The following is a 26,867-nucleotide window of genomic DNA, read 5'->3' on the forward strand; positions in this document are numbered from 1 at the left end:
GATAAAATAATATATATGTATCAGTCCAAGGATGGGGGGGAAAGAATGTCAGAATAAGATTTCCTAGTTAAAATGAAAGCTGCTCAAAGACTTATAGTGAAATAAAAGCAAAGCCTTTTGAGCTTATCTCTTCTAAGGGACAGAACTCTATTTGCATCCTATCACTTCCCTTCAAATTGCCATCCACTTTTACAGAGGCTGAGCTCTGAGCCATAGAAATGCTAAGTAAAACAGAGGTGCGGCACCTTAGACTTGGAGGACCCTTGGGCGGGCTTGTTAGGCAGTGTTCCACTGTGCCTGATTTCCCAGTCTTTGATCTCTGATTTCTGTCAAGGATCCACCACCATCCCTCTTCAGAAATGCTAATAACTTCCCTTAAGTCTAGCCCTGGCCTGGGGATCATTCGTCTTCCTCTGATGGCTTTGCTTGTCTCTGTTGTGATCAAATGCGTTTATTAATAGATTGTATTCTGTTATCTACGGAATGTTCACTTACAAATGAGGTGACTCCCTTAGGGTCACTGTGTTTGTCTCCGGGACCTTGGAAAGAAGCCCGCTGAAGCTCTTCCTCCAACATCCTTCTGCTCCCTTGCATGTCTGTTGAGTGTCTGGCAGGGCTGCAGTGAGGATCACATTGATAGTGGTTTAGCCTAGAGCTGCTCTCTTTCTTCCCCTTAGGTGAAGCACAGAGTTCGGTCTCATTTGAGGATCTTTGTGGTGCTAAACCCCAGCATTCCTTGAAATGAGGAAATAAATCCAGCACTGTTAGTGCTCAGTGCGGTGATAGTCTGGTAGGTTGTAACGTGGCCAACAAAGGTCCATCTAGTCGAAGCTATGGTTTTTCCAGTAGTCATGTATGGATGTGAGTTCAATTCAGCTCAGTTCAGTCGCTCAGTCGTGTCCAACTCTTTGTGACCCCATGAATCGCAGCACGCCAGGCCTCCCTGTCCATCACCAACTTCCAGAGTTTACCCAAACTCATGTCCATTGAGTTGGTGAGCCATCCAGCCATCTCATCCTCTGTCATCCCCTTCTCCTCCCGCCTTCAGTCGTTCCCAGCATCAGGGTCTTTTCCAGTGAGTCAGCTCTTCAAATCAGGTGGCCAAAGTGTTGGAGTTTCATCTTCAACATCAGTCCCTCCAATGAACACCCGGGACTGATCTCCTTTAGGATGGACTGGTTGGATCTCCTTGCAGTCCAAGGGCCTCTCAAGAGTCTTCACCAACACCACAGTTCAAAAGCATCAGTTCTTTGGCGCTCAGCTTTCTTTATAGTCCAACTCTCACATCCATACATGACCACTGGAAAAATGGAACTTTGTTGACAAAGTAATGTCTCTGCTTTTTAATATGCTGTCTAGGTTGGTCATAACTTTCCTTCTCTCAGGCGAGTGTATTCCCCTCAGTTCTGTCTCGTCTCAACAAAAATTGTAAATGATGGACGTTAGAGCCCTTGGTGTGCCATAACTCTCGGACAGACCGTGTTACAGCTCGTAGATCAGTGTTACAGCTCCGTGTTACAGCTCTATTTTATTTAGAAAACACCAGGAAAATCCATCCTCGAGGCATGAGGACATGCCGACCCAGAGACTCGAAGAGAAGTGGAGGAATGCACGATTGCGTGGGAGAGAGAGACCGACCCTGGTCCTTTGGCTCCTCTTTTTATATGTTTTTTCCTCCCCCCTGGACCTGCCCTCTGTAAATTGGGCTAGCCAGGAGTGCTGTTTGTTCTACCTAAAGCCCTCATCCTGGTCCTCGGACCTTCCTTTGACCTTCTTTGTTCTATTGCAGGCTTTTCCCTTCCTTGTCTTTTAGCCACCGCCATTTTGGACTCCTGTTTCCTATTCTAACTACCTAACACTTCCAAGGAGCAAGCGTCTTTTAATTTCATGGCTGCAATCACCATCTGCAGTGATTTTGGAGCCCCCAAAAATGAAGTCTGTCAACTGTTTCCACTGTTTCCCCATCTATTTGCCATGAAGTGATGGGACCGGATGCCATGATCTTAGTTTTCTGAATGTTGAGCTTTAAGCCAACTTTTTCACTCTCCTCTTTCACTTTCATCAAGAGGCTCTTTAGTTATTCACTTTCTGCCATAAGGGTGGTGTCATCTGCATATTTGAGGTTATTGATATTTCTCCCAGCAATCTTGATTCCAGTTTGTGCTTCATCCAGCCCAGCGTTTCTCATGATGTACTCTGCATATAAGTTAAATAAGCAGGGTGACAATATACAGCCTTGACGTTCTCCTTTTCCTGTTTGGAACCAGTCTGTTGTTCCATGTCCAGTTCTAACTGTTGCTTCCTGACCTGCATATAGGTTTCTCAAGAGGCAGGTCAGGTGGTCTGGTATTCCCATCTCTTTAAGAATTTTGCATAGTTTATTGTGATCCACACAGTCAAAGGCTTTGGCATAATCAATAAAGCAGAAATAGATGTTTTTCTGAAACTCTCCTGCTTTTCCGATGATCCAGCGGATGTTGGCAATTTGATCTCTGGTTCCTCTGCCTTTTCTAAAACCAGCTTGAACATCTGGAAGTTAACGGTTCATGTATTGCTGAAGCATGGCTTGGAGAATTTTGAGCATTACCTTACTAACATATGAGATGAGTGCAATTGTGTGGTAGTTTGAGCATTCTTTGGCATTGCCTTTCTTTGGGATTGGAGTGAAAACTGACCCTGTGGCCACTGCTGAGAGTTGGACTATAAAGAAAGCTGATTGTCGAAGAATTGATGCTTTTGAACTGTGCTGTTGGAGAAGACTCTTGAGAGTCCCTTGGACTGCAAGGAGATCCAACCAGTCCATCCTAAAGGAAATCAGTCCTGAATATTCATTGGAAGCACTGATGCTGAAGCTGAAACTCCAATACTTCGGCCACCTGATGCAAAAAACTGACTCACTGGAAAAGACCCTGATGCTGGGAAAGATTGAAGGTGGGAGGAGAAGGGGACAACAGAGGATGAGATGGTTGGATGGCATTACCGACTCAATGAACATAAGTTTGAGTAAACTCCGGGAGTTTGTGATGGACAGGGAGGCCTGGTGTGCTGCAGTCCATGGGTTCGCAAAGAGTCAGACACGACTGAGTGACTGAACTGAACTGAATGAGTTGCTTTTTAGATGCACCTGAGGATGGGGGTTGATTGCCAGTGGAGCCAGCCCTGTGATTAGAGTTTTGGAGGTTTCAGTCCCACCGCCGATCTCCAGGGAGAGAATTTGCAGGTGAAATCAATCACCAGTGGCCAATGACTTAAATAGTCATGCCTGTGTAGTGAAGCCTCTGTAAAGCCCCAAAAGGATGGGTTTCCAGGAGCTTCCAGGTTGGTGAGCACATGGGATGTGGGGACGGGGTTGGGGAGGGTTGTGATCAGAGCCTGAAGGGAACATTGAGGTTCCGCAACCTTTCCACAAAACCTGCCCCAAAGCAGCTCTTCCATCTGGCGTTCCTGAATTATATCATTTTATAATAAACTGGTGATCTGGTAAGTTCTATGAGCCACTCTGGTAAATTACTCAAACCCAAGGAGGAGGCTGCTGGAACCTCTGTGATACAGCTGGTTGGTCAAAGGTATGAGTGACGACCTGGGTCTGAAGACCATTGTTGGAAATGGTGGGGTAGGGGTGGAGTAATGTTGTTGGATGGAACCCTTAACCTGTGGGATCTGACACGGCCTCCGTGTGGATAATGTCAGAATTGAGTTGAACTGTAGAACACCCATCTGATGTTACAGGGTTGTTTGGTGGTGGGGAACCCCCTACCCTCAACGTATGCAAGGACGTTTTGCCCACATGAGTCTGTAGGTTATGGAGGTCAGTGAGCTGCAGGTGAAACTGAGAACTGGGAACATGAAGAGCTGGAGGGAAGCCAAGCCAGAGTGCACCTAGGAGCCAGAGGGCAGGGCCGGGTGTGGGGAGGGGCCAGCAGGCTGTCCTGAGTTGGCATGCTGGAACGGTCTTTGGTCAAGCTTGGCTGACTTGGTGCTGGCTGGGCAAGTGGGAAGGCCCAGGGGCAGAGCTGATGGTAACTAGTTGGAAAATCCATACTTTTATTATTTTCTTCCAGCCCCACTTATAGTATAGGATTGTCCTCAAAAGTCAATTCATGCCTTGAATTGTCAACTTTAAAGGAACAGGGCTACCCCAGTGGTGTCTGGAAGAATAAACCCAAGTACCTGGTGGTTTGTGGACAAACTGGAACCGTCTCTGATAAGTAGGTATTGGTTTGGTCTTTAAAGGCCATCAAGCAAAGGGCTGAGCCACAGGGAGGCTGCCAGGGCTATCACTCACCATGACATGGTCAAGACACTAGACACACTTGCCCTTAAAATCCAAGTGCAGAGACCTGGCTCTGCTGCTAAGGCTTTTCATGGGACTCAGAACTAAAAACACAAGCATTAGCTTTCTGATCTTTGCCTCGAGGATATCATTCAGACCTGCGGATAGACTTGCTTAGAAATACAGATGAAAGCTCAACTTGAATTATGGTCAAGTCCTGCACCTCCTGTTAAGGCTTCTGTTCTCAGGAGGGTTAGAGGCAGTTGCAGCATGTGTTGACAAATTGTTAAAGTGAGTTTTGTAGAACTGTATCGTGACCCAGAGTGTTGTTTCAAGAGGCTCACTGGCCTTTTTGGAACAGAAAAATCTAGCACTGTGTTCATAATCCAGATTCCCCCAAGGTAGCCTGGCACAGAATAGAGACCTTACAAGAAAAATCTTGATTTTCTTGGGTGAGGGTGAAGCATGAAGAGCTAGAGCAGCTGGGAGCAGTTTGCACAGATGCTGGGAGGAAACCACGGAAGAGCTCTGATGAGAAGAAATACAGCAGATGTGATAAATTATTCATCTTTAGTTTGCTGGGCAGTTGGAAATGGATAAAAACTGCCTGACCAGCTAGGAGAGTATGTGTCAAGAAAAAAAAAATCATGATTCAGTGGAAGGAACACAGCAGATGAGGTCAGATATCCTAATACTGAAACCCGCAAGCTTACTGTATTCCACCTGGACAAGTCCATTCATCAAGTTCAAAGGTCAGTGTCCTTGTTAGTGGGAAAGGCATGCTTCTGCCACACGGAGTTGCTGGGAGATCAAAGCAATCATATATGGGAAAGTGCCTGGTTAAGGGGTTCATCTGTGGGGGGCGGGAAATGCAACTTAAACCTTGGAATCCTTAGAATTAATTTTGGACAGCAGATACATCAGAAGTAACCACTACCTGTCTCCAGCTAAGCAGGACAGCAGCAGCCACATGGCATAATTTACTGCAGCTGATTTTGAGGCCAGCCAGCTGTGTGTCCTATTTGTGTGAGTTATTGATTCCTGGAGTCTTACCTCTGTATCATTTTAAAGCTTCATTTTGTTGTTTGCTACTTCCAAGAGAATCATAGAACTGGCTATTAAAATTCAGTCTGCTCTAACCTTAGGAAATCTTTCTAGAGAAACAGATTACTTTCAGATTTAAACCATATATCAGTCTCTCATCCTGAGGGGTTTGCCATAGAGATACATCAAGTCTAAGGTTCAGGAGAGCCAAGCCTCTTAGCCAGCAACCGTGACTTTACAGTTAATGAGCTAATCTGCTAACCTAGCACTAGTCAGCATCCATCTCCGCTGTGGTGGTTAGTGTATCCCCACTGCCTGGTGTTGGCAGCCTTTAGTGACACTCACCCTTTTGCCCCTTCTGGGTTCAGTACTGCGGAGCAAACACCCGAGAATCACAGGCCAGTTGAGCAATGAGGAATTTTGCTATTATTCTAGTGTGCGCCCAATGTTCCCCCTTGTAGGGATTCCAGTTCAGTGTGTTGAGTAACATGTCTCCGAGCTGGGACAGAAGTGGGCTTCCTAATGTCCATTGCAAACATAAGCTTTGTGACTCATATTCAGATATGACGGAAGAATGTGGCTAGGCTTGCAGAGAAAACGCCAGCCCACTTAGCAACCAGCCAGAGGGTCCATAGGACTGCTCTCCAAACCTATACTTAATTACTAATGCAACAGAGATAATTAAGATGTGCCCCCATCCCCCGTACTTGTCAATGGAGAGAACATGACTCGGAACAAAAGTGGGGAGCAGAAGGACAAGAGATCCCAGAGACAGAGCCAAAGAGGGGTGCAAAAGCGGGGACCTTGGGTGGAGACATTTCACACACTAGTAAACAGAGTCCCAAGAATAACAGACTGTCACCAAGCATATTAGCGTGTGTCAGCTCCACCCCCTCCTCCGCACCCATCTCCCCCTATTCCTCCCCTTCCTACCTTCGATGAAAGAACATGCGGATGAAAAGAAAGGGACTAGAAATAAACCTGAAGTGTTTCCCCCACTCAAGGCAGGAAATATCCATGGTGAGTCTATGAGGTGCGTGTGTGCTCACCTGCTTCAGTCGTGTCTGACTCTCTGCGACCCCATGGACTGTAGCCCACCAGGCTCTTCTGTCCATGGGATTCTCCAGGCAGGAATGCTGGAGTGGGTTGCCATGCCCTCCTCCAGGGGATCTTCCCTACCAAGGGATTGAACCCCCATCTCCTGCATTACAGGTGGATTCTTTATGGCTGAGCTACCAGGGAAGCTTGAGTCTATGATCAGTTCAGTTCAGTCGCTCAGTCATGTCTGACTCTTTGTGACTCCATGGACTGCAGCACACAGGCTTCCCTGTCCATCACCAACTCCCGGAGCTTACTCAAACTCAATGGACTCCATGTCCATTGAGTCGGTGATGCCATCCAACCATCTCATCCTCTGTCATCCCCTTCTCCTCATGGTCTCAATCTTTCCCAGCATCAGGGTCTTTTCCAATGAGTCAGTTCTTCACATCCCGTGGCTGAAGTATTGGGGTTTCAGCTTCAGCATCAGTCCTTCCATTGAATATTCAGGACTTATTTCTTTTAGGATTGACCGGTTTGACCTCGTTGCAGTTCAAGGAACTCTCAAGAGTCTTCTCCAACAACACAGTTCAAAAGCATCAATTCTTCAGCACTCAGATTTCTTTATGGTCCAACTCTTGAATCCATATATGACTACTAGAAAAACCATAGCTTTGACTGTACAAACCTTTGTCGACAAAATAATGTCTCTGCTTTTAAATATCTAAGTTTGTCATAGCTTTTCTTCCAAGGAGCAAGTGTCTTTTAATTTCATGGGTGCTACTAGAAAAACCATAGCTTTGACTGTACAAACCTTTGTCGACAAAATAATGTCTCTGCTTTTAAATGTCTGTCTAGGTTTGTCATAGCTTTTCTTCCAAGGAGCAAGTGTCTTTTAATTTCATGGCTGCAGTCACCATCTGCAGTGATTTTGGAGCCCCCCAAAATAAAGTCTGTCACTGTTTCCATTGTTTCCTCATCCATTTGTCATGAAGTGATGGGATTGGATACCATGATCTTCGTTTTTTGAATGTTGAGTTTTACGTCAGCTTTTTCATTCTCCTCTTTTCATCTTCATCAAGAGGCTCTTTAGTTCTTCTTCACTTTCTGCCATAAGGGTGATGTCATCTGCATATCTGAGCTTACGGATATTTCTCCTGGCAATCTTGATACCAGCTTGTGCTTCAGCCAGCCAGCATTTCACATGATGTACTCTGTATGTAAGTTAAATAAGCAGGGTCACAGTATACAGCCTTGATGTACTCCTTTCCCAATTTGGAATCAGCCTGTTGTTCCATGTCTAGTGTTCTAACTATTGCTTCTATTAGTCTCTGGTATCTTGTGCCAAAAAGCAGAGAAGTTATCAGAGCAAGTGGGTCATATCATGATGTCAACACGACATCAACATGAAGGACTCCACTTGGCCAAAAATGAGGAAACTTGAGCTTGCAAAAGAATGTTGCAGTTGATTGTAACACATTATATATAAAAAGATCCATAGATTCATATTTATAATGTACTTTTAAAAGATCATTCCCCTCCCCACTGAAGAAAATCTCCTTGACACCACTGAAAATATTTAGTCCACTAATTTCCTATTTTAAAAATGAAAGAACTGGCATTCATTTTGCCTTTCTTGTACAAACTGTACAAACTCCACAAACTTGGTAGAAAAAGTAGCATCCGGTTTGCTTTTTAATCTACTTGCTCAAGTCCCACAGCCTTATTAGCAAGAAGTCCTGCATCTCAAATTGGAGGACCCTACATTCCACCATGGAGCTTCCCAGATCGTGCTCGTGGTAAAAAACCCACCTGCCAACACAGGAGATGTAAGAGATGCAGGTTCAATCCCTGGATGGGGAAGATCCACTGGAGGGGGGCCTGGCAACCCACTCCACTATTCTTGCCTGGAGAATCCCATGGTCAGAGGAGCCTGGTGGGCTATGGTCCATGAGGGTGCAAAGAGTCAGACACGACTGAAGCGACTTAGCACACACATCCTACCCTACGCCCTGTGCAAGAGCGGGGCTTCCTCGGCTCACAGGGAGGGCAGACAGACCCGGCTCCAACGTCACAGGTGCTGTCCCTCCCCTGGCCGTGTGATGTCACTGTGGAGCTTTGCCCTGCCCACTCCCAGCCCCCCTGCAGCTTTTAGCCTTGCTCAGTTCCGGCCTGGCCCTGGGGCCAGGGAGGCAGGGCGTGGCCTGACCCTCAGAACTAAATCCCTCTCTGATCACACACAGCACAGCGTGGCCAGTGCTGACTAGTTTCCAAACTCAACCACATGGCATGTCAGAACCGGTCACTTCATCTATTCAACAGAATACTAGCTCTTCAATGTAGCAGGTACCATTTAAGGAGTTTGGGATGTATCAGTGAACAAAACAAGGATCCTTGCCCCCCCTCAAGGAACTTGGGGGGTGAACATCTCCCACATCTGAGCCCAGGTTACCAACAAAGACATATCCTCCCCTCCCGATGACTTCTGCTTTGGGGTGAGGGGATGTTCTCTCATTCATGCAATTTAACTTCTCCCCATGGATCATCTGACCCACTCCTTTATTCGTGCCTGGGTAATCCCACAGACAGAGGAGCCTCGTGGGCTACAGTCCATGGGGTCACGAGAGTCAGGACACGACTTGGCAACTGAGCACGCATGCATCATTAAGGTACGTGTCTAACGTGGGGACTGGGTTTTGCTAACACTCATGCACCTCTTCTTTAGTCAGGTAGGACTTTCTGATTGTGTAAGTGAGTGCCACGAAAGTGATCCTTCCACATTTATCAGGTTATTTCAGGTCTTAAATCTTAAAATACACTGCTTCATTTAAAATTGTGTTTCTTACCCATCTAACACATTGTAAGGTCGTAAGGTCCAGGTGGACCTTACGATGTGCTAGGTACTGTTTGAAGGACTAAGGATATAGCAGTGAAAAAAAGATATAACAATAAACAAAGCACAATCATCGTGAGTTTACTGTCCAGTGATGATGTCTGACTTGACCCTAACAATCCTGCAAGATGGGTAAGAAACACAAATTTAAATGAAGTCGTATTAGTCCCCTCATTTCCTTTTCAGAACATGTACTGGCCCCTCTGGTGTATGAAGTACCATGGAGAGCAAATTTCAGTGCACTCAGAACTTGGCAGATGGCAGTTCAGAGCGGGGTTCAAGATTCTCCATTTTCACACCATTCTGAGAGATGGCGATGCATCTGTTCAGGACCAACCACCCTTTAACTGGCAAGACAGGGCTGGTTTTTTCCCTCATAAAGCAAAGATGTAACAAAATTCTGGCCCCTTCCTTCTAGTGTATTGTGGGAAATAGGCAGGTGGGGTGAGATGTTGCTATACCCTATTTCTTAGGACCTAAGATATCCCTGCCTATAAAACACAACCTGATTTCAGAGAACTGAAAACATGACGAAAAAAAAAAAAAAAACAGTACATCTTAGAATCTATGAAATAAGGCACTTGAGTGGCATTAGAATATAATAGTTAAGTGACTGGAGTCACAGACGTGCCACCACTATTCAGACCCCTGTGACTGTGGGTGAGCTTGAATTTCCTCACCTCCAACATGGCACAAACCACCGAGGCTGCCTGATGATTAGACTTGACCCAGCCAGCTTGATATTTTAGTTCTCTGCCCAGTGACATAAAAATCCACAAGTGACCACTTTGTATTGGCTTCAGCCTTCCATACCTCTCTGAAGTGAAATAACTGGGTATAGACAAATAATACTCTCCTGTCTAAAGAGTATTAATCTTCACATTTTGCCCTATATAGCTCTAAATTGTTTTACTCCTTTGCAAGAATGTATTTCGGGTATGATGTGTGTTAAAAGAAATATACATTTTAAAATGTGCTCAGTCGCTCAGGTGTGCCCAATTCTTTGCAATCCCATGGACTGTAGCCCGCCTGACTGTTCTGTTTGTGAAATTTTTCAGACAAGAATCCTGGAGTGGGTTGCCATTTCTTCCTCCAGGCCATTTTAATCAGAGTTAAAGAGCAAACCCCAATCATTGCTTGATATGTGCACTGCTTGTTGCAGAGGGTATGTAGCAAAGCTTACTAAAAAACGCAGTCACATTGTTAAATGAGTGTGAGTCGCTGAGCACATTGGCTGCTGTCCACCACAGTGGGTCTCAGTGGACAGTACACATGAACGTGTTTCCCGCGGGAAGGCAGCCTCTTCTTTCAACCACCTCCCCCACCCACCCCTCACTGCTGTTTCTCAGCACTTGGAACCGTGCTCAGAACATGGAAAGACCAGTTCATGTTTGATGAACGTGTAAACCTCAGACTGTCTCTTGTGGGTGGCCAGAAGGGGCCTGGGGCTTGGGGAAAACTTCAGCTGGTGGCACTGGCCTCAATGCAGAGAGAACAGGCTGAGGCCCATAGCTGAGAAGGGTGAATGGCTGGAATTGCTAAACCTAACCCAGGACTGGGAGTGAGGAAGCTCCTCAAGCCGGGCCCCAGGGGAGGGTGTTCCTTAAAGGAGGTCTTTTAGGTCTTCTAAGACTTCTTTAAAAAATGTACATGTAAATCCATGGCTGATTCATGTCAATGTATGACAAAACCCACTACAATTGTAATTAACCTCCAACTAATAAAAATAAATGGAAAAAGAACTGTACATCTACAATGTTTCAAGTGTATAGCCAGGTGATTCAGTTATATGTATATGTATATTCTCTTTCAGATTCTTTTCCATTATAGGTTATTATAAAACATTGAATATAATTTCTGTGCTATAAAATAGGTCTTGTTGTTGATCTGTTTTATGTACAGTAGTATATATCTGTTAATCAGTATGCATCTGTTAATCCCCAGCTCCTAACTTATCACCTCTTCTTACAGTGACTTCCCCTTGGTAGCCATAGTGTGTTTTCTATGTCTGTGAGTCTTATCTGTTTTGTAAATAAGTTCATTTGTATCAGTTTTTTTAGATTCCACCTGTAAGTGCTATTACATGGTATTTGTTTTTTTCTGTCTGACTTACTTAATATGATAATCTCTAGGTCCCTCCATATTGCTACAAATGGCATTATTTCATTCATTTTAATGGCTGAGTGATATTCCATTGTATATATGTGCCACTTCTTCATCCATTCATCTTTCAACAGACATTGAGATTGCTCCCATGTCTTGGCTCTTCTAGTGCTCCTGTGAACTCTGGAGTGCATGTATCTTTTCGAATTATAGCTTTGTCCAGATCCTGCCTAGGAGTAGGATTGTAGGGTCATATGGTAATTCATTTTTTAGTTTTCTGAGGAAACACCATAGTGTTTTCCAGCTTTTCTTATTTGCAGACTTGATCATGGCCATTCTGACTGGTGTAAGGCAATACCTCATTGTAGCTTCAATTTGCATTTCTATAAAAATTAAGCAATATTGAACTTCTTTTCATGTGCCTGTAGACCATCTGTATATTGTCTTTGGAGAAATGTCTGTTTAGGTTTTCTGCCTGTTTTTTGATTGGGTTGTTTCTGATATTGAGCTCTGGCTGTTTATATGTTTTGGAAATTAATCTCTTGTTGGTTGCACTGTTTGCAAATATTTTCTCCTATAGGTTTTCTTCTCATTTTGTTTATGGTTTCGCTTTAATTATGTTCTATTTATTTTTGCTTTTGTTTCTACTCTAAGAGAGCCAAAAAAAAAAACATTGCTGTGATTTATGTATCAAAGCATGTTCTGCCTGTTTTCCTCTAGGAGTTTTATAGTATCCAGTCTTACATTTAGGCCTTTAATTAATTTTAAGTTTGTTTTTGTATATGGTGTTAGAAAATGTTCTAATTTCATTCTGTTCCCAGCACCACTTATTGAAGAGATGGTCTTTTCTCCATTGTTCTCTCTGGCCTCCTTTGTCACAGATTACCATAAGGGCATGGGTTTATCTTGGGGCCCTCTATCCTGTTCCATTGATATATCTGTCTGTTTTTGTGCCAGTACTGTACTGTTTTGATAGTATAGTCTGAAGCCAGGGAGCACGATTCCTCCAATTCCATTCTTCTTTCCCAGGCTTCTTCTTTTTTTTTTTTAATTAATTTATTTATTTTAATTGGAGGCTAATTACTTTACAATATTGTAGTGGTTTTGCCATACATTGACATGAATCAGCCATGGGCGCACATGTGTTCCCATCCAGAACCCCCCTCCCACCTCCCTCCCCATCCCATCCCCAACGGTCATCCCAGTGCACCGGCCCTGAGCACCCTGTCTCATGCATCAAACCTGGACCAGCAATCCACTTCACATATGATAATATACACGTTTCAATGCTACCCTCTCAAACCATCCCACCCTTGCCTTCTCCCACAGAATCCAAAAGACTGTTCTTTACATCTACGTGTCTTTTGCTGTCTCGCATATAAGGGTCATCGTTGCCATCTTTCTAAATTCCATATATATGCGTTAGTATACTGTATTGGTGTTTTTCTTTCTGACTTACTTCACTGTGTATAATAGGCTCCAGTTTCATCCACCTCATTAGAACTGATTCAAATGTATTCTTTTTAACGGCTGAGTAATAGTCCATGGTGTGTATGTACCACAGCTTCCTTATCCATTCATCTGCTGATGGGCATCTAGGTTGCTTCCATGTCCTGGCTATTATAAACAGTGCTGCGATGAACATCGGGGTGCACGTGTCTCTTTCATTTCTGGTTTCCTCAGTGTGTATGCCCAGTAGTGGGATTGCTGGGTCATGTGGCAGTTCTATTTCCAGGTTTTTAAGGAATCTCCACACTGTTCTCCATAGTGGCTGTACTAGTTTGCATTCCCACCAACAGTGTAAGAGGGTTCCCTTTTCTCCACACCCTCTCCAGCACTTATTGTTTGTAGACTTTTGGACAGCAGCCATTCTGACTGGCGTGTAATGGTACCTCATTGTGGTTTTGATTTGCATTTCTCTGATAATGAGTGATGTTGAACATCTTTTCATGTGTTTTTTAGCCATCTCTATGTCTTCTTTGGAAAAATGTCTGTTTAGTTCTTTGGCCCATTTTTTGATTGGGTCATTTATTTTTCTGGAATTGAGCTGCAGGAGCTGCTTGTATATTTTTGAGATTAATTCTTTGTCAGTTGCTTCATTTGCTATTATTTTCTCCCATTCTGAAGGCTGTCTTTTCACCTTGCTTATAGTTTCCTTCATTGTGCAAAAGCTTTTAAGTTTAATTAGGTCCCATTTGTTTATTTTTGCTTTGATTTCCATTACTCTGGGAGGTGGGTCGTGGAAGATCCTGCTGTGATTTGTCAGAGAGTGCCTATGTTTTCCTCCCAAGCTTGTTTTAACTATTTTTGGTCTTTTGTGTTTCCATACAAATTTAAAACTTTTTTCTTCTAGTTCTGTGAAAAAAGCCATTGGTAATTTGATAGGAATCATATTAAATCAGTAGATTCCCTTGGGTGCTGTGGTCATTTTCACAATATTGATTCCTCCAAGCCAAGAACATGGTATATCTTTTCATCTATTTGTGCCCTCATCAATTTCTTTGATCAGTGTCTTGTACTTTTCAGAGTACAAGTTTTTTTCCTCCATGGGTAAGTTTATTCCTAGGTGTTTTATTCCTTTTTGATGTGATGGTAAATGGGATTGTTCCCTTAATATCTCTTTCTGATAGTTCATTGTTAGTGTACAGAAATAAAACAGATTTCTGTATGTTAATTTTGAATCCTGCAATTTTATCAAAGTCATTGATGCACTCTAGTACTTTTCTAATGTCATTTTTAGGATTTTTCTATGTATGATACCATGTTATGTGCAAACACTGAGTTTTACTTTTTCCTTTCCAATTGGGATTCCTTTTGTTTTTCTTCTCTGATCGCTAGGACTTCCAAAACTATGTTGAATAAAAGTGGCAAGAGTAGGCATCCTTGCTTGTTCCTGATCTTAGAGGGAATGCTGTTAGCTTTTCACCATTGAATATGGTGTTAGCCATGGGTTTGTCATATATTGCTTTTATTATGTTGAGGTAGGGTCCATTTATGCCGATTTTCTGAAGACTTTTAAAATCATAAATGGATGTTGAATTTTTTTATTTCTTTTTAAAATTTTTTTCTTTGAATGTTGAATTTCTATCAAAAGTATTTTCTGTGCCTGCTGAGATAATCATATGCTTTTTATCCTTTGTTAATGTAATATGTCACACTGATTTGTAGATACTGAAAAATCCTTCCATCCCTGGGATAAATCCCACTTGATCATGGTGTATGATCCTTTTAGTGTATTGAGTTGGTTTGCCAATATTTTGTTGATAATTTTTTGCATCTATGTTCACCAGTGATATCGGCCTGTATTTTTCTTTTTTTGTGCTATCTTTGTCTGGTTTTGGTATCAGGGTGATGGTGGCCTTACAGAATGTGTTGGAATTGTTTCTTCCTCTGTAACTTTTTAGAATAGTTTCAGAAGAATAGGTATTAACTATTCTTTAAATGTCTGTTATTAATTCTTTCTAATGTATTTGTCATTCTAGTTATTGTATATTTCATCTGCTGGGTTGTTCTTTATATTTTCTAATTATTTATTTAAAACTTCTAACTTCTCACTCTGTGCATCTATTCTGCTCCCAAGCTCTTTGATCATCTTTAAGATCATTACTCTGAACTCTTTCTCAGATAGATCATCTTCCTCCACTTCATTTAGTTCTTCTCCTGGAATTTTATTTCTTGATCTAGATCACAATCTTCTGCCACCTCATTTTGCCTCAGTTGCTGTTTGTATTTTTATGCCTATTGCAGATTAGTTCTATTTCTAACCTTGGACACGTGGCCCTCTGTAGGAGACATCCTGTGCGTCCCAGCCGTATACTACCCTTCTATCACTGAAGCTAAATGTTCTAGGGGCCCCAAGAGGGCTACAAGGGTCCTTCTTTGTGGTGGGCTGATTATGCAGGCAGCGAGGAGGCTTGGTTGGTTGACATGCTCTGCCCTGTGCAGATGCTGCTAGTACTGTTTAGTCAGGCCAGGTTACCAGTTGGTTGACTGTGCATCCCTGGGAGGCCTTGGAGGTGGTGCTGGCTCATGGTGGGCAGACACAGGGTCCCAAAGACTCTGGGGCTGTTGCCCACCTACTGACAAGTGAAGTCAGATCCTGGCATTAGCACTGGACTACTAGCAGGCAGAGCTGGTTCCCAGGGTCTGGCTGCAAGGCCCAGGGGTCTCAGAGCTCATTTCAGATCAGTGATTTGGGGAGCCAGAGGGAGGGTAGGGAGTTTCCCAATACAGTTGGCTATGAAGTCTGTGGTATCCAGAAGGGTGCATTGGCCTGCTAGTGGGCAGGGCCAGGGCTCAGCTGGCACCAGGGTAGGGTCCAGCTTGCATTGTGGGATCATAGTTTTCAGGCTTCTAGTGTCTCTCCCCTGGTGGGTGAGGCTAACCTGGAGGCTTGTGCAGGCTTCCTGAAGAGAAAGTCTTAAGCCTGCCCACTGGTGAGTGGACCTCGGTCTTGGCTCTCCAGTGGGAAGGGCCCTGTCTTGGGGTGAGTCCAGAGATGGCTGTGCGGCTTAAGACGTTAGGCAGCCTGCCTGCTAATGGGCAGGGCTGTGTCCCTGCCCAGGTCATTGTTTGCCCTGAAGCATCCCAGTCTGGGGACTTCCCAGGTGGCACCAGTGGTAAAGAATCCACCTGCCAATGCAAGACACAGGAGATGTGGGTTCGATCCCTGGATCAGAACAATCTGGAGGAGGAAATGGCAACCCAGTCCAGTGTTCTTGCCTGGGAAATCCATGGACAGAGGAACCTGGTGGCTACAGTCCATCAGGTTGCAGAGTCGGACATGACTGGGTGACCACGCATGCACTTGTCCCAGCACTGGAGCCTATAGTCTGTGGGTGAAGCCAGGTCTTGGTGCTAATGATCCAACACGGCAGCCGCAGGAGTGCTCATGTGGCTGAATGTTCCCAGTATGTCTGCCATCCACGTCTATGTACTCAGGGTGAGCCAAGCTCCTGCCTCTCCAGGAGACTTTCCAAGACCAGCAGGCGGGTCTGGCTTAGCCTTCTGTCAAATGGATGCTTTTGTCCTGGGTCTTGGCATGCATGAGATTTTGTGTGCACCCTTGGTGTGCATGAGATTTTTGTGTGCATGAGTGTGAAGTCTATGTTCCCCCCCAATCCTGTGGGGCTCCTGCAGTTAAGCCCCACTGGGTTTCAAAGCCAAATGCTCTGGGGGCTTATCCTTCTGACGCCTGAACCTTGGGCTGGGGAGCCAGACTGTGAGGCTCAGAACGCTCACTCCTGTAGAGTGAGAACCTCTGCAGTATAATTACTTGCCAGTTTGTGGGTTGCCCACCCAGGGGGGGATGGAATTTGATTATATCACCAGTCCACCCTACCCCCCCACTCATCTCATTGTGGTTCCTTCTTTGCCTTTAGTTGTAGGTATTTTCTGGTAGGTTCTAGTCTTTTTCGTCGATGGTTGGTCCCCAAATAGGTGTGATTTTGGTGTGCTCATGAGAGGAGGTGAGCTCAGGGTCTTTCTACTCTGCCATCTTGGCCTCTCTCCCTTTCACAATATTTTTGCCTACAGTACTGAAGCATTGATTAGAATACCAGAGAAAATACAATGATGGGCTTCCTGGCTCTTGCTTAGAGGCAGAGAATATGCTGAGCACTGTACCCAGCACAGCGCCAGGCATGGTGAGCAGGAAGGAAAGGTCTTTGGCTTAGTCCTAATATCCAGCTGCAAAGGGCTAACTCTGGCTTCTCCCAACACCTGGGGTTGCTCCAGAACAGAGACATGAACATGCCTCTGGGAAATTCTCACCTGTATACACCTGATGATTGCAAGTTTAAAAAAAAAAAAACAACCTCTCCAGCATGTCTCCTCCTTTTCCAGTTCTGAGTGGACTTTGGAAATTCCTAGGATGTTCTTGAAGAATAGAAAAATCTTCACGATTGGGTGTGTGTGTGTGCGCTATGCTGTCATGGCTGCTGCTTTGGGACCCCATGGAGTGTAGCTGCCAGGCTCCTCTGTCCATGTGGTTTTCCAGGCAATAGAGTGGGCTGCCATTTCCTCCTCCGGGGACCTTCCTGACCCAGGGGTTGAACCCAAGTCTCCTGCATTGGCAGGTGGATTCTTTACCACTAGCGCCAAGCCTGGGGGGAGCTGCCTAATCTATTACAAATCTATTATGTTACTGAAATTAGTTTGAAAAGATGGTTCGTCAAGAAGGTTCACAGGCAAAAGCCCTCAACCTACCTAAATACCACCCCCCCTCACATTTTCTCACCTTCCAGGTGACCCTGTACAAGGGCTCTGACATGGAGGACTTCGGATTCAGTGTAGCAGATGGCTTGCTGGAGAAAGGAGTCTATGTCAAAAATATTCGCCCAGCTGGGCCAGGAGATCTTGGTGGCCTAAAGCCCTACGACAGGCTCTTACAGGTAAGACCTCAGATGAAATTTTATCTAACTCTTTAAAGTCTTATTTGACCAGTGCTCACACATCCTCCTTTGCCTCAAGACCAGATCAGAGGCCCTGCTAGAGAGGATAGACACTTCTTCCCTTAGTAGAATTTACCAGTTACTGAAACAGCGTGTTACCCTGAATACATTGCCCAGCAGATTCTGGACTTCTTGAGAACAGGCATGTGTGCCTGCTGCTGCTTCATGTCAGTCATGCCAGTCTCTTTGCAAGCCTGCGGACTGCAGCCCACCAGGCTCCTCTGTCCATGGGATCCTCCAGGCAAGAAAACTGGGGTGGACTGCCATGCTAGTACCTCATTCTCCCATTTCCCATCTTGCAGTGTTTGATATCTCATCTCACACATTATCTAAAGTCCAAAAGCTGAACCTTATATACTTAATGGAGTAATATCATGATCAGGTTTGGTTTAACTGAGGAAAGCAAATTCCTGGATCTTATGTCCAGTTTTCAGGAAGAGCATTTTGCAGGAACAGGAGAAGGGTTACCATCAGTCTTGAACATGTATTCAAATAGAATGAGTTTGTCCCTAAATAGCTGACTTTCAAAGCATGAGGCTGCTCTGATGGTTGGCTTTTAGACACATGTTCACCAAAGCAAGTTTACACTGATTCATTAGACAGTTTTAAAACCAATTCTGATGATCTTTTCACTATGGCAATATAACAATTAGATTTGTCCTAAGACTATGGAACACTTTGGTTTTCCATAGATACTCCAGTATTTGTTGAGTAAATAACGATGGACAAATGATTGGACCTCTGTAAAATAGAGATATACCTACTTTTGTAGAAGATGAGGCTATAAAAGCAGACTGGACTCAGAATTGTGAAGGACATTGAATGCCAAGCTCTTAAGACTTTATTCTGGAGGTATATTAATTTCTTAAGCAGAATGACATTTCATAATTCAGAAAGACAATACAGTTATGTCACAGGTGAACTGCTGTAGGGGGAAGAAGGGGAGGATCACAGGAAAGGAGACCAGGAGGCAAGGGTCAGACACTTGTACCAGACCTGGGCCTTTAATGCCCTCTGTGCATCCTGGTGGAGCGGTCTGAAAGGCAGCTTACAGTTTGCATTTGTTGCTTAAGAGAGATGTTAGAGCCAAAACTAAAGATTTGTGATACTGGACATATGGATTTTGATAAAGTTGCCTAGGGCGGATTTCTAGTAAGAAAGAGAACTAAAGATAGAATTCTAAGGAAAACAAAATTTAAAGGATAGGATGAAGTAAAGGCAGGGAAGGACTGAAAGTGAGTGGTTAAAATGGTATGAAGGTCAGAGCAAAGTGGTATCATCAGAGCCCAGGAAGGAGTTTTAAGGATGAGTAGGTGTCGAGAGTGGCTAAAGGGGATGAGAACTCAAAACACCATTCCTATGTTGAACAGCTGGGGTCATTTATACAATATAAGGCTTCCCTGGTTGCTCAGCGGTAAAGAATCTGCCTGCCAATGCAGGAGACACAGGTTCAATCCCTGGGTCGGGAAGATCCCCTGGAGAAGGAAATGGCAAGCCACCCCAGTATTCTTACCTGGGAAATCCCATGGACAGAGGAGCCTGGAAGGTTACAGTCCATGGGGTCACAAGAGAGTTGGACATGAGTCAGCAACTAAACAACAACAATATAATATAATGGTCAGGTCCCAAACTGAGAAGATGGGAGAGAGAATGAAAAGGAATGGAAGCAGCGTGGAGATGATTTTTTAAACTTGGGGTGGGGGGTGGGAAGAATAAGGAAACATGAAAGAAGATGAGCACATATACAAGCTCAGAAGGGGGTGGGATCATGACAACTACTGAGAGCGGCAGTTCAGTATCATCAAGAGCACGAGTTTTGGGGGGACTTCCCCAGCAGTCCACTGGTTAAGATTCTGCCTTCCAATGCAGGGAGCATGGGTTCAATGCCTGGTCTGGGAGCTAAGATCCCACATGCTGCAGGGTCTGGCCAAAAATTTTAAAAAAGAAAGAAAAAAAACACAGCACAAACTTCCAAATCAGCCAGACTGCCTGAGATCACATCTTTGCTGGACCACTCCCCAACATCCTCTCTGGACCACTTACCAACTGCTGGTCTTAGGCACTTCTCTTAACCATCATGTGCCTCACTTTCCTCATCTGTATATCGGGGATGACCGTCAGCACTCTGGAGCACCTGCCGTGAGTAAGGCTATCTGCTCAGCTTGGGGATGTGAGATGTGTCCCTGTTCCCTGCTATCACGGGCCTCACAGTTTAGTAGCAGAGAATAAGTAACCGTATACCCATCTTATGGTGTGCTCAGGACTGGGATAGACTCTGTACAGAGGGCTTATTATATCGGAAATGTCACTCTGGGCTTTGGGAATGATAACAGTAATTCACCACGGCGCTTCTTGCCATTTCAGGTTAATCACGTCCGAACAAGAGACTTTGACTGTGGCCTTGTCGTACCCCTCATAGCGGAATCTGGTAATAAGCTGGACCTGGTTATTAGTAGAAACCCCCTGGCTTCACAGAAGTCCTTAGAGCACACGCTGCCAGGAGGAGAATGGAGTGAACAGAACAGTGTGTTTTTCCAGCAGCCGAGCCACGGTGGTAATTTGGAGATACGAGAACCCACTAATACACTATAGCAACGCTTTTTATAAAGCGGGACAAAAGACAATATCTACATGGTGCTAAAAAACAAAAAACAATCCCTTTAAGATTTCTGTGACATCTGAAGCACAGATAATCACGTGGCATTAACTGCAAGCACAGGGGTCTTTTAAATCTCTCATGGCTCATGTTCACTTCCCTTTTCAAGTTGAAGAGGTTTCTTTGTTGGTGATCACTATGGTATATGACAGGCAATCCCCTGCCAAACCCAATGGTAGAGAAAAAGAAAAACAGGCCACCCCTCTCTACAGTTAACATCAGAGGACATTTTTCCACAAGTCCATCTTCCTGTTCCTTTTTAAAAAGAGAAACGTCTGTTTGAAAATAATTTACTTAATTCACTTTGAAATCAGTTTCTTACTACAAAGTTATTCATGTAAGAATTTAACTGACAAGGCTTTTCATAAAGCTGGCTCTGCTAGAACTAGTCTGGTGAACTGCTGGGACTTCTGCTATGGGAGGGGTACAGGTATAAAATTATCTTACAACGTTTCAGCAACGGTGCACGTAGGAGACCATAATAGGTGGTGGTAAATGTTTTGCCCAAGTATAGGAATGATTTTAACTAAGATGTATGCTATTCCCTATGCAACAAATTATCAAACAGGATATGTCTTGTGACCTGTTCTTTTGTTTTTTTTTTTTTTAAGGACACATTTTTTAATAGCTGAAAACTCTCTGGTAATGAATTAGGGTGTTTAGTAACACTGAGAATTAGTTAAATTATCTTATTTTTAAAATTCAAGACTAAGAATTTAAGAGAGAATGAAGAGTCTATTAAAATGAGGTTTATCTTAAGGATAGGGAAATCAAACTCATACTGCTTGACATGTTTTGAAAACTGGTTACACTGAGGGGTGTACAGCACATGTACGTAAATGACTCTGGACTGTCTTTTGTTCTGAGCCATGCCACTGACTGAAATTGTAAATACATTTTCACAAAATGCATTGCCAATTATTACCATCCCCCAAAGCAATAAACTGTAACAGTTGCTTTTAATGTCTGTCAGCAACTGTTTTCATTTGTTCAGATATTTTGAATAGTTACACTAATAACTGTTATTTGGTGAATATTTAAAAAAATAGATCTGTATATTGATTGTAGAATCTCCATACTGAAAAATTATTTTCCAAACATTTTATTTTGGTCAATAATTAAAACAACTGCTTAGGTAAAGCATCTGAACACTGTGTCCTTTGTTTAAGGAAAAAGTTCACCTTTTGTTTCTGTGCAAAGAAATATATTATTTCAATCATATTTCAGAACCGCCAGGGCAAGAAAGTATAAAGCAGAATCATGTTAAGAAAAAGATCATGAGTCACTTAAATATGTATTTTTATTTGTAACAAACAAGTATTAAACTGTAAAGTATTTTTGTACAAATTTAATACTTTAATAGCATGGTATTTATCGTCTATGTATGGTTTTGGGGAATTCAAAATTGTTGCAAATATTTGTATGGGAATAAAAAACCCTCTATCAAATGGAATAAACAGTGATTTTAAAAAGCCAAAAAAAAAAAATGACCTTTTTTTTGGTGCTTTAGATATATTTTGTGTTCTATACTGAGCCCTACACAATACTAATGGTTGCATAATTTTCTAAAGGAGGAAGATTTTGCCATAAACTTGAAAAGCAGCATGGAAGAGAAGAGCTATGGTTTTGATATTTGATCTGGGTTTGAATTCCAGCTCTGATACTCACTGGGGGTATGAAATTTACTTTTTGAGTCAGTCTTCCCACCTGTGATACTGAAGGTCATATCTACATTCCAATACTTTCATGAGGAGAGGTGTGACACATATGTAAAAATGCTGAAAGAGCTGGCAAACAGGAACACCTCTAAGACTAATGATAACATTTATATTAGGTGAAAAAGCTTGATCTTGAGTCTAACTTAAGGATCATATCTACCCCCTGAGAACACTGTATGTATTCCATAAAATATATTTTCAAAAACTATTAGCATGATTAAAATTTACATATTAAAAAAAGAAAACTATACCTTATAGTCTTAACATTTTCATTTTTGCAAATTGCCTAGCAGGCTTTGTAAATTCACAGGAACAAGTCACGATGTCCTTTTCTGCCACTTCTTAACAGGGTACCAGAGGTTCTAGCCAGGGCAGCGCAACCAGGAAATGAAACAAAAGGCAACTAAATTGGAAAGGAAGCAAAAGAAACTCTACTTGCAGATGATAGAATCTTGTATATACCAAAATCTTAAGGAATCTGCTAAAAAAACCTATTCAAATAAATGAGTTTTAGCAAGGTTGCAAGATACAAGATCAATATATAAAAATCAACTGAATTTCTATATAGTATTAATGAACAAAAATAAATTAAGAAAATAATTATAGTCTCATAGGATCAAAAATAAAATAGGAATAAATTTAAAGAAAGTACCAGAGTAGGTGAGGAAGATGGCAGAGTAAAAGACCCTGCACTCACCTTCTCTCACAAGCACCAAAGTTCCAACTATCTGCAGAACAAACATTGATGAAAAAGACTAGAACCTACCAGAAAAGATCAGAAGGGACCATAACAAAAAAGGAGGAGAGGATCTGCAATCTAATTAAATCACACATCCCCCTAGTGGGTGACCCATGAACTGGAGAATAATTATAACGCAGAGGTTCTCCCACAAGAATGAGAGTTCTGATCCCCCACATAAGGCTCCCCAGCCCAGGGCTCCAGCACTGGGAAGACAAGCCCCCAGAGCATTTGGCTTTGAAGGCCAGCAGGCCGGCACTGAGGGCTTCCTTGGTGACTCAGCGGTAAAGAATCCGCCTGCCTATTCAGGAGACATGGTTTCAATCCCTGGGTCAGAAAGATCCCCTGGGGAAGGAAATGGCAACCCAGTCCAGTATTCTTGCCTTGGAAATCCCATGAACAGAACAGCCTGGCAGGCTACAGTCCATGGAGTCGCAAAAGTCAGACACGACTTAGTGGTTAAACAACAAGGCTGGAACTGCAGAAGCTTCACAGGACTGGGAAATAGAGACGTCACTCTCAAAGGGCACACGCAAAATCTCACACACACCAGGATCACACACACTACAGAGAATCAATGATAGGCTAAATGGTACCGAAGAGGGTATCAGTGAGCTGGAAGACAGTAGTGGTCACTGCCGCTGTCCAGAAAAAAGAAAAAAAACAAGGACAGTTTAAGACACCTCTGGGACAACATTAAACACATTAATATTTGCATTATAGGGGTGCCAGAAGAAGAAGAAGAGAGGACCTAAGAAAATATTTGAAGAGATAAAAGCTTGAAAACCTTCCTAACCTGGGGAAGGAAGCCGTCAGCCCATATCCAGGAAACACAAAGCGTCATACAGGATTAATGCAAAGAGAACCAAATCCACCAAGATACATTGTAATCAAAAATGCCAAAAATTATAGAGTGAATACTAAAAGCAGCAAGGGAAAAGCAACAAATAACATACAGGGGAATTCCCATAAGCCTGTAAGCTGATTTTTCAGCAGAAACTGCAGACCGGAAGGGAGTGGTACAATACATGTAAAGTGATAAAAGGGAAGAATCTACAACCAAGAATACCCTACCCAGCAAGGTTTTCATTGAGATTTGATGGACAAATGAAAAACTTCACAGACAAGCAAAAGCTAAAAGAATTCAGCCCCAACAAAACTAGCTTCACTACAAATGTTAATGGAACTTCTCTAGGCAGAAAAGGCCACAACCAGAAACAAGAAAATTATGGAAGGAAACAATCTATCAGTAAAGGCAAATATAAAGTAAAGGTAGGTAATTATCCACACACAAAGCTAGTAGAGATGCTAAAAGATAAAAACAGTAATATCATCTGTATCTATAATAAGCAGTTAAAGGACACAAAAAACAGATGTAAAATATGGTATCAAAAACAGTAATCATGAGGGGAGGAGAGTACAAATGCAAGAAGTATTTAAAATGCATTTGAAATGAAGAGATCAGCCACCTAAAACAATCACATTTATATACAGACTGCTATATGAAAATCTTATGGTAACCGCAAACCAAAAATTGATACTAGATATACACACAAAAAAAGAAAAAGCAGTCCAAAATAACACTAAAAATAATCATCAAGTCATAAGAAAACAAGGAGAAAAAAGAGACGTACTAAAACAAATCTGAAACAACCAACAGAAGAGTAACAAAACATAGACATCAATACTTTTCTTAAGTGTAAGGGGACTAAATGCTCCATCAGAAGACACAGACTGCCCGAATGGTTACAAAAACAAGACCTGTATATATGCTGCCTACAAGAGACTCACTTTAGATCAAAAGTCACATACAGACTGGAAGTGAGAGGGTGGAAAAAGACATGTCATCCAAATGGAAAAACGAAGAAACAGAGTAGCAATACTTGTATCAGACAAAACAGATTAAAAAAAGACTTTTACAAGAGACACATTTTTTTTTTATGGTGGGCTCTTACTCCACCATACAAAAAAAATTAACTCAAAATGAATCAGAGTTAAATGTAAGACCTAGAACTATTTAACTCTTAGATGAAAAAACAGAAGTCTTCATAATGGATAAGCAATGGTTTCTCAGGTATAGCACCAAAAGCACAAATAATAACAACAAAAATACATACATTAGACATTATCACAGTTAAAAACTGTGTTTCAAAGGATACCATAAAGTGAAAATAAGAACCACAAAATGGGGGAAATTTTGCAAATACTGTTTCTAGTAAGATACTGGTATACAGAATATATAAAGAACTCATACTAGATAATAAAAAGAAAAATAACCCAAAACTGTAAGTGGACAAAGGATCTGAACAGACATATCTCTGAAAAAGATACACGTGGCCAGGAAGCACATGAAAAGATGATCAACATCATTAGTCATAAGGGAAATGCATATCAAAACCATAATGATATGTCACTCCATGTCTACTAGGAAGGCTCCAATTAAAAAGTCAGGTAATAATGAATGTTGGAGAGAATGAAGAAACTGGAACCCTCACACCCTGCTGGTGTCAACAGACAATGGTACAGCTGCTTTGAAAAAGTCTAGCAGTTCCTCAAAAAGCTAAACAGAGTTACCATGTGACCCAGCAATTCCACACCAAGGTATATACTTAAAAGAAATGAACATATATACCTGTACAAAAACTTGTACACAGCGTTATTTATGATAGCCAAATAGAGGAAACAACCCAAATATCCATCCACTAATGAATGGATAAATTCAATGTACCATATCCAAGCAATGGAATATTTGGTAATAAAAAGAAATGAAGGGATTTGCCTCACTGCACTACTAAAAGCAAGAAGGGTTATTAGCAGCTCTACTAGAGCCACTTGCAAAAATTCAGCCAAGGTTCCTGATCTCACAATAGCAGCTCAGACCAGCATGGTCTCACCTGGAAATACGACATCAATATACACCACCAGTTTTTCCTTCAGTACACAAAGGATATAGTTACAATGTGGATGAAGTCTGAAAACATTATTCCAAGTCAAAGAAGTCAGTAACAAGGGACCATATATTGTATAATTCCATTGGAAAAGGGAAATATAGAAAACTCTCAAAAAAAAAAAAATTGAATCACTCTGAGAGAAAAAATATTTTCAAAGTGGAAAATTTTTAAAACAATAAGAAATGATAATTGTGTGACATGATAGACACGTTAATGCTACAGTGGTAATATTGCAGTATAGAAGTATTAAACAAACCAACATGATGCACATTATATAATTAAATTAAATAAAAACCAATTCCTTCCTGCTCAGAAGGAATTTCCAGGAAAATGTACTTAGGAGACCCAGGCAGCAGTGATGGAGCAACTGGCAACCTTGAGAGGTGACCAGTTTACAGTACACAAAATACCCTAGAATATGTGTTAATAATTTAAGAGATGGAATTAGTTTATCTTTACCACTGCTTCAACCCATTAGCAAAGATCACCCACAATGATGAAGTTAATAAGGCATTATTCTAAAAATAAAACAATTTTAAAACACTTTTAAAATTCCACGGGCAGAAGAGCCTAGCAAGATCTATAGTCCATGGGGCCGCAAAGAGTCAGACACAATTGAGCAACTGAATAGGAAAGTTCAGAGTTTTTAAAAATACATATAAAACATATTTTCCCCTCAAATATGACCAGTGCTACCAGTTCTCCATCATTAAGATTTTCTTTGATGAATACATTTAAAACCGCTGCTAGTACAAATACCTTAAAATAGAACTCGTTAACAAACCATCCTCTTTTGTCTTAATCCTTTGAAGCCATGATTTCATTTTGTATTGAATGGGAAAAAACAGACAATTATTTTGAGCAATCTGAACTAAAACTAAGTTTCTTGACTATTTGCGGATTTGAAAAGTTGCCTGGGGATTAAACTATTTAGTCTCAAATTCCGAAGCTTAGAAGACACTTGAGGAGATGATTCTTCCACCTGTTGGAACAATAAAAA

The 26,867-nt window shown here is 42.3% G+C and overlaps 2 protein-coding genes across 3 annotated transcripts in view; one reads left to right on the plus strand and one right to left on the minus strand.

Annotated features, from left to right (window-relative positions):
• GRIP1 (glutamate receptor interacting protein 1) overlaps positions 1-20,403 on the plus strand; it is a 203,823-nt gene extending 183,420 nt beyond the window's left edge. Inside the window, exons 22-23 of the mRNA XM_065935093.1 lie at positions 17,597-17,743; positions 20,168-20,403. Coding sequence (XP_065791165.1) covers positions 17,597-17,743; positions 20,168-20,395 — 375 coding nt within the window. The 3' untranslated portion in view covers positions 20,396-20,403. The remainder of the gene's footprint in view (positions 1-17,596; positions 17,744-20,167) is intronic.
• Positions 20,404-22,003: 1,600 nt separating this feature from the next.
• HELB (DNA helicase B) overlaps positions 22,004-26,867 on the minus strand; it is a 45,596-nt gene continuing 40,732 nt past the window's right edge. For both annotated transcript variants that reach the window (XM_065934690.1, XM_065934688.1), the window contains one exon: positions 22,004-26,849. In XM_065934690.1, coding sequence (XP_065790762.1) covers positions 26,745-26,849 — 105 coding nt within the window. In that variant the 3' untranslated portion in view covers positions 22,004-26,744. The remainder of the gene's footprint in view (positions 26,850-26,867) is intronic.

The sequence above is a fragment of the Muntiacus reevesi genome, chromosome 4, assembly GCF_963930625.1.
Source record: "Muntiacus reevesi chromosome 4, mMunRee1.1, whole genome shotgun sequence".
NCBI lineage: Eukaryota > Metazoa > Chordata > Mammalia > Artiodactyla > Cervidae > Muntiacus > Muntiacus reevesi.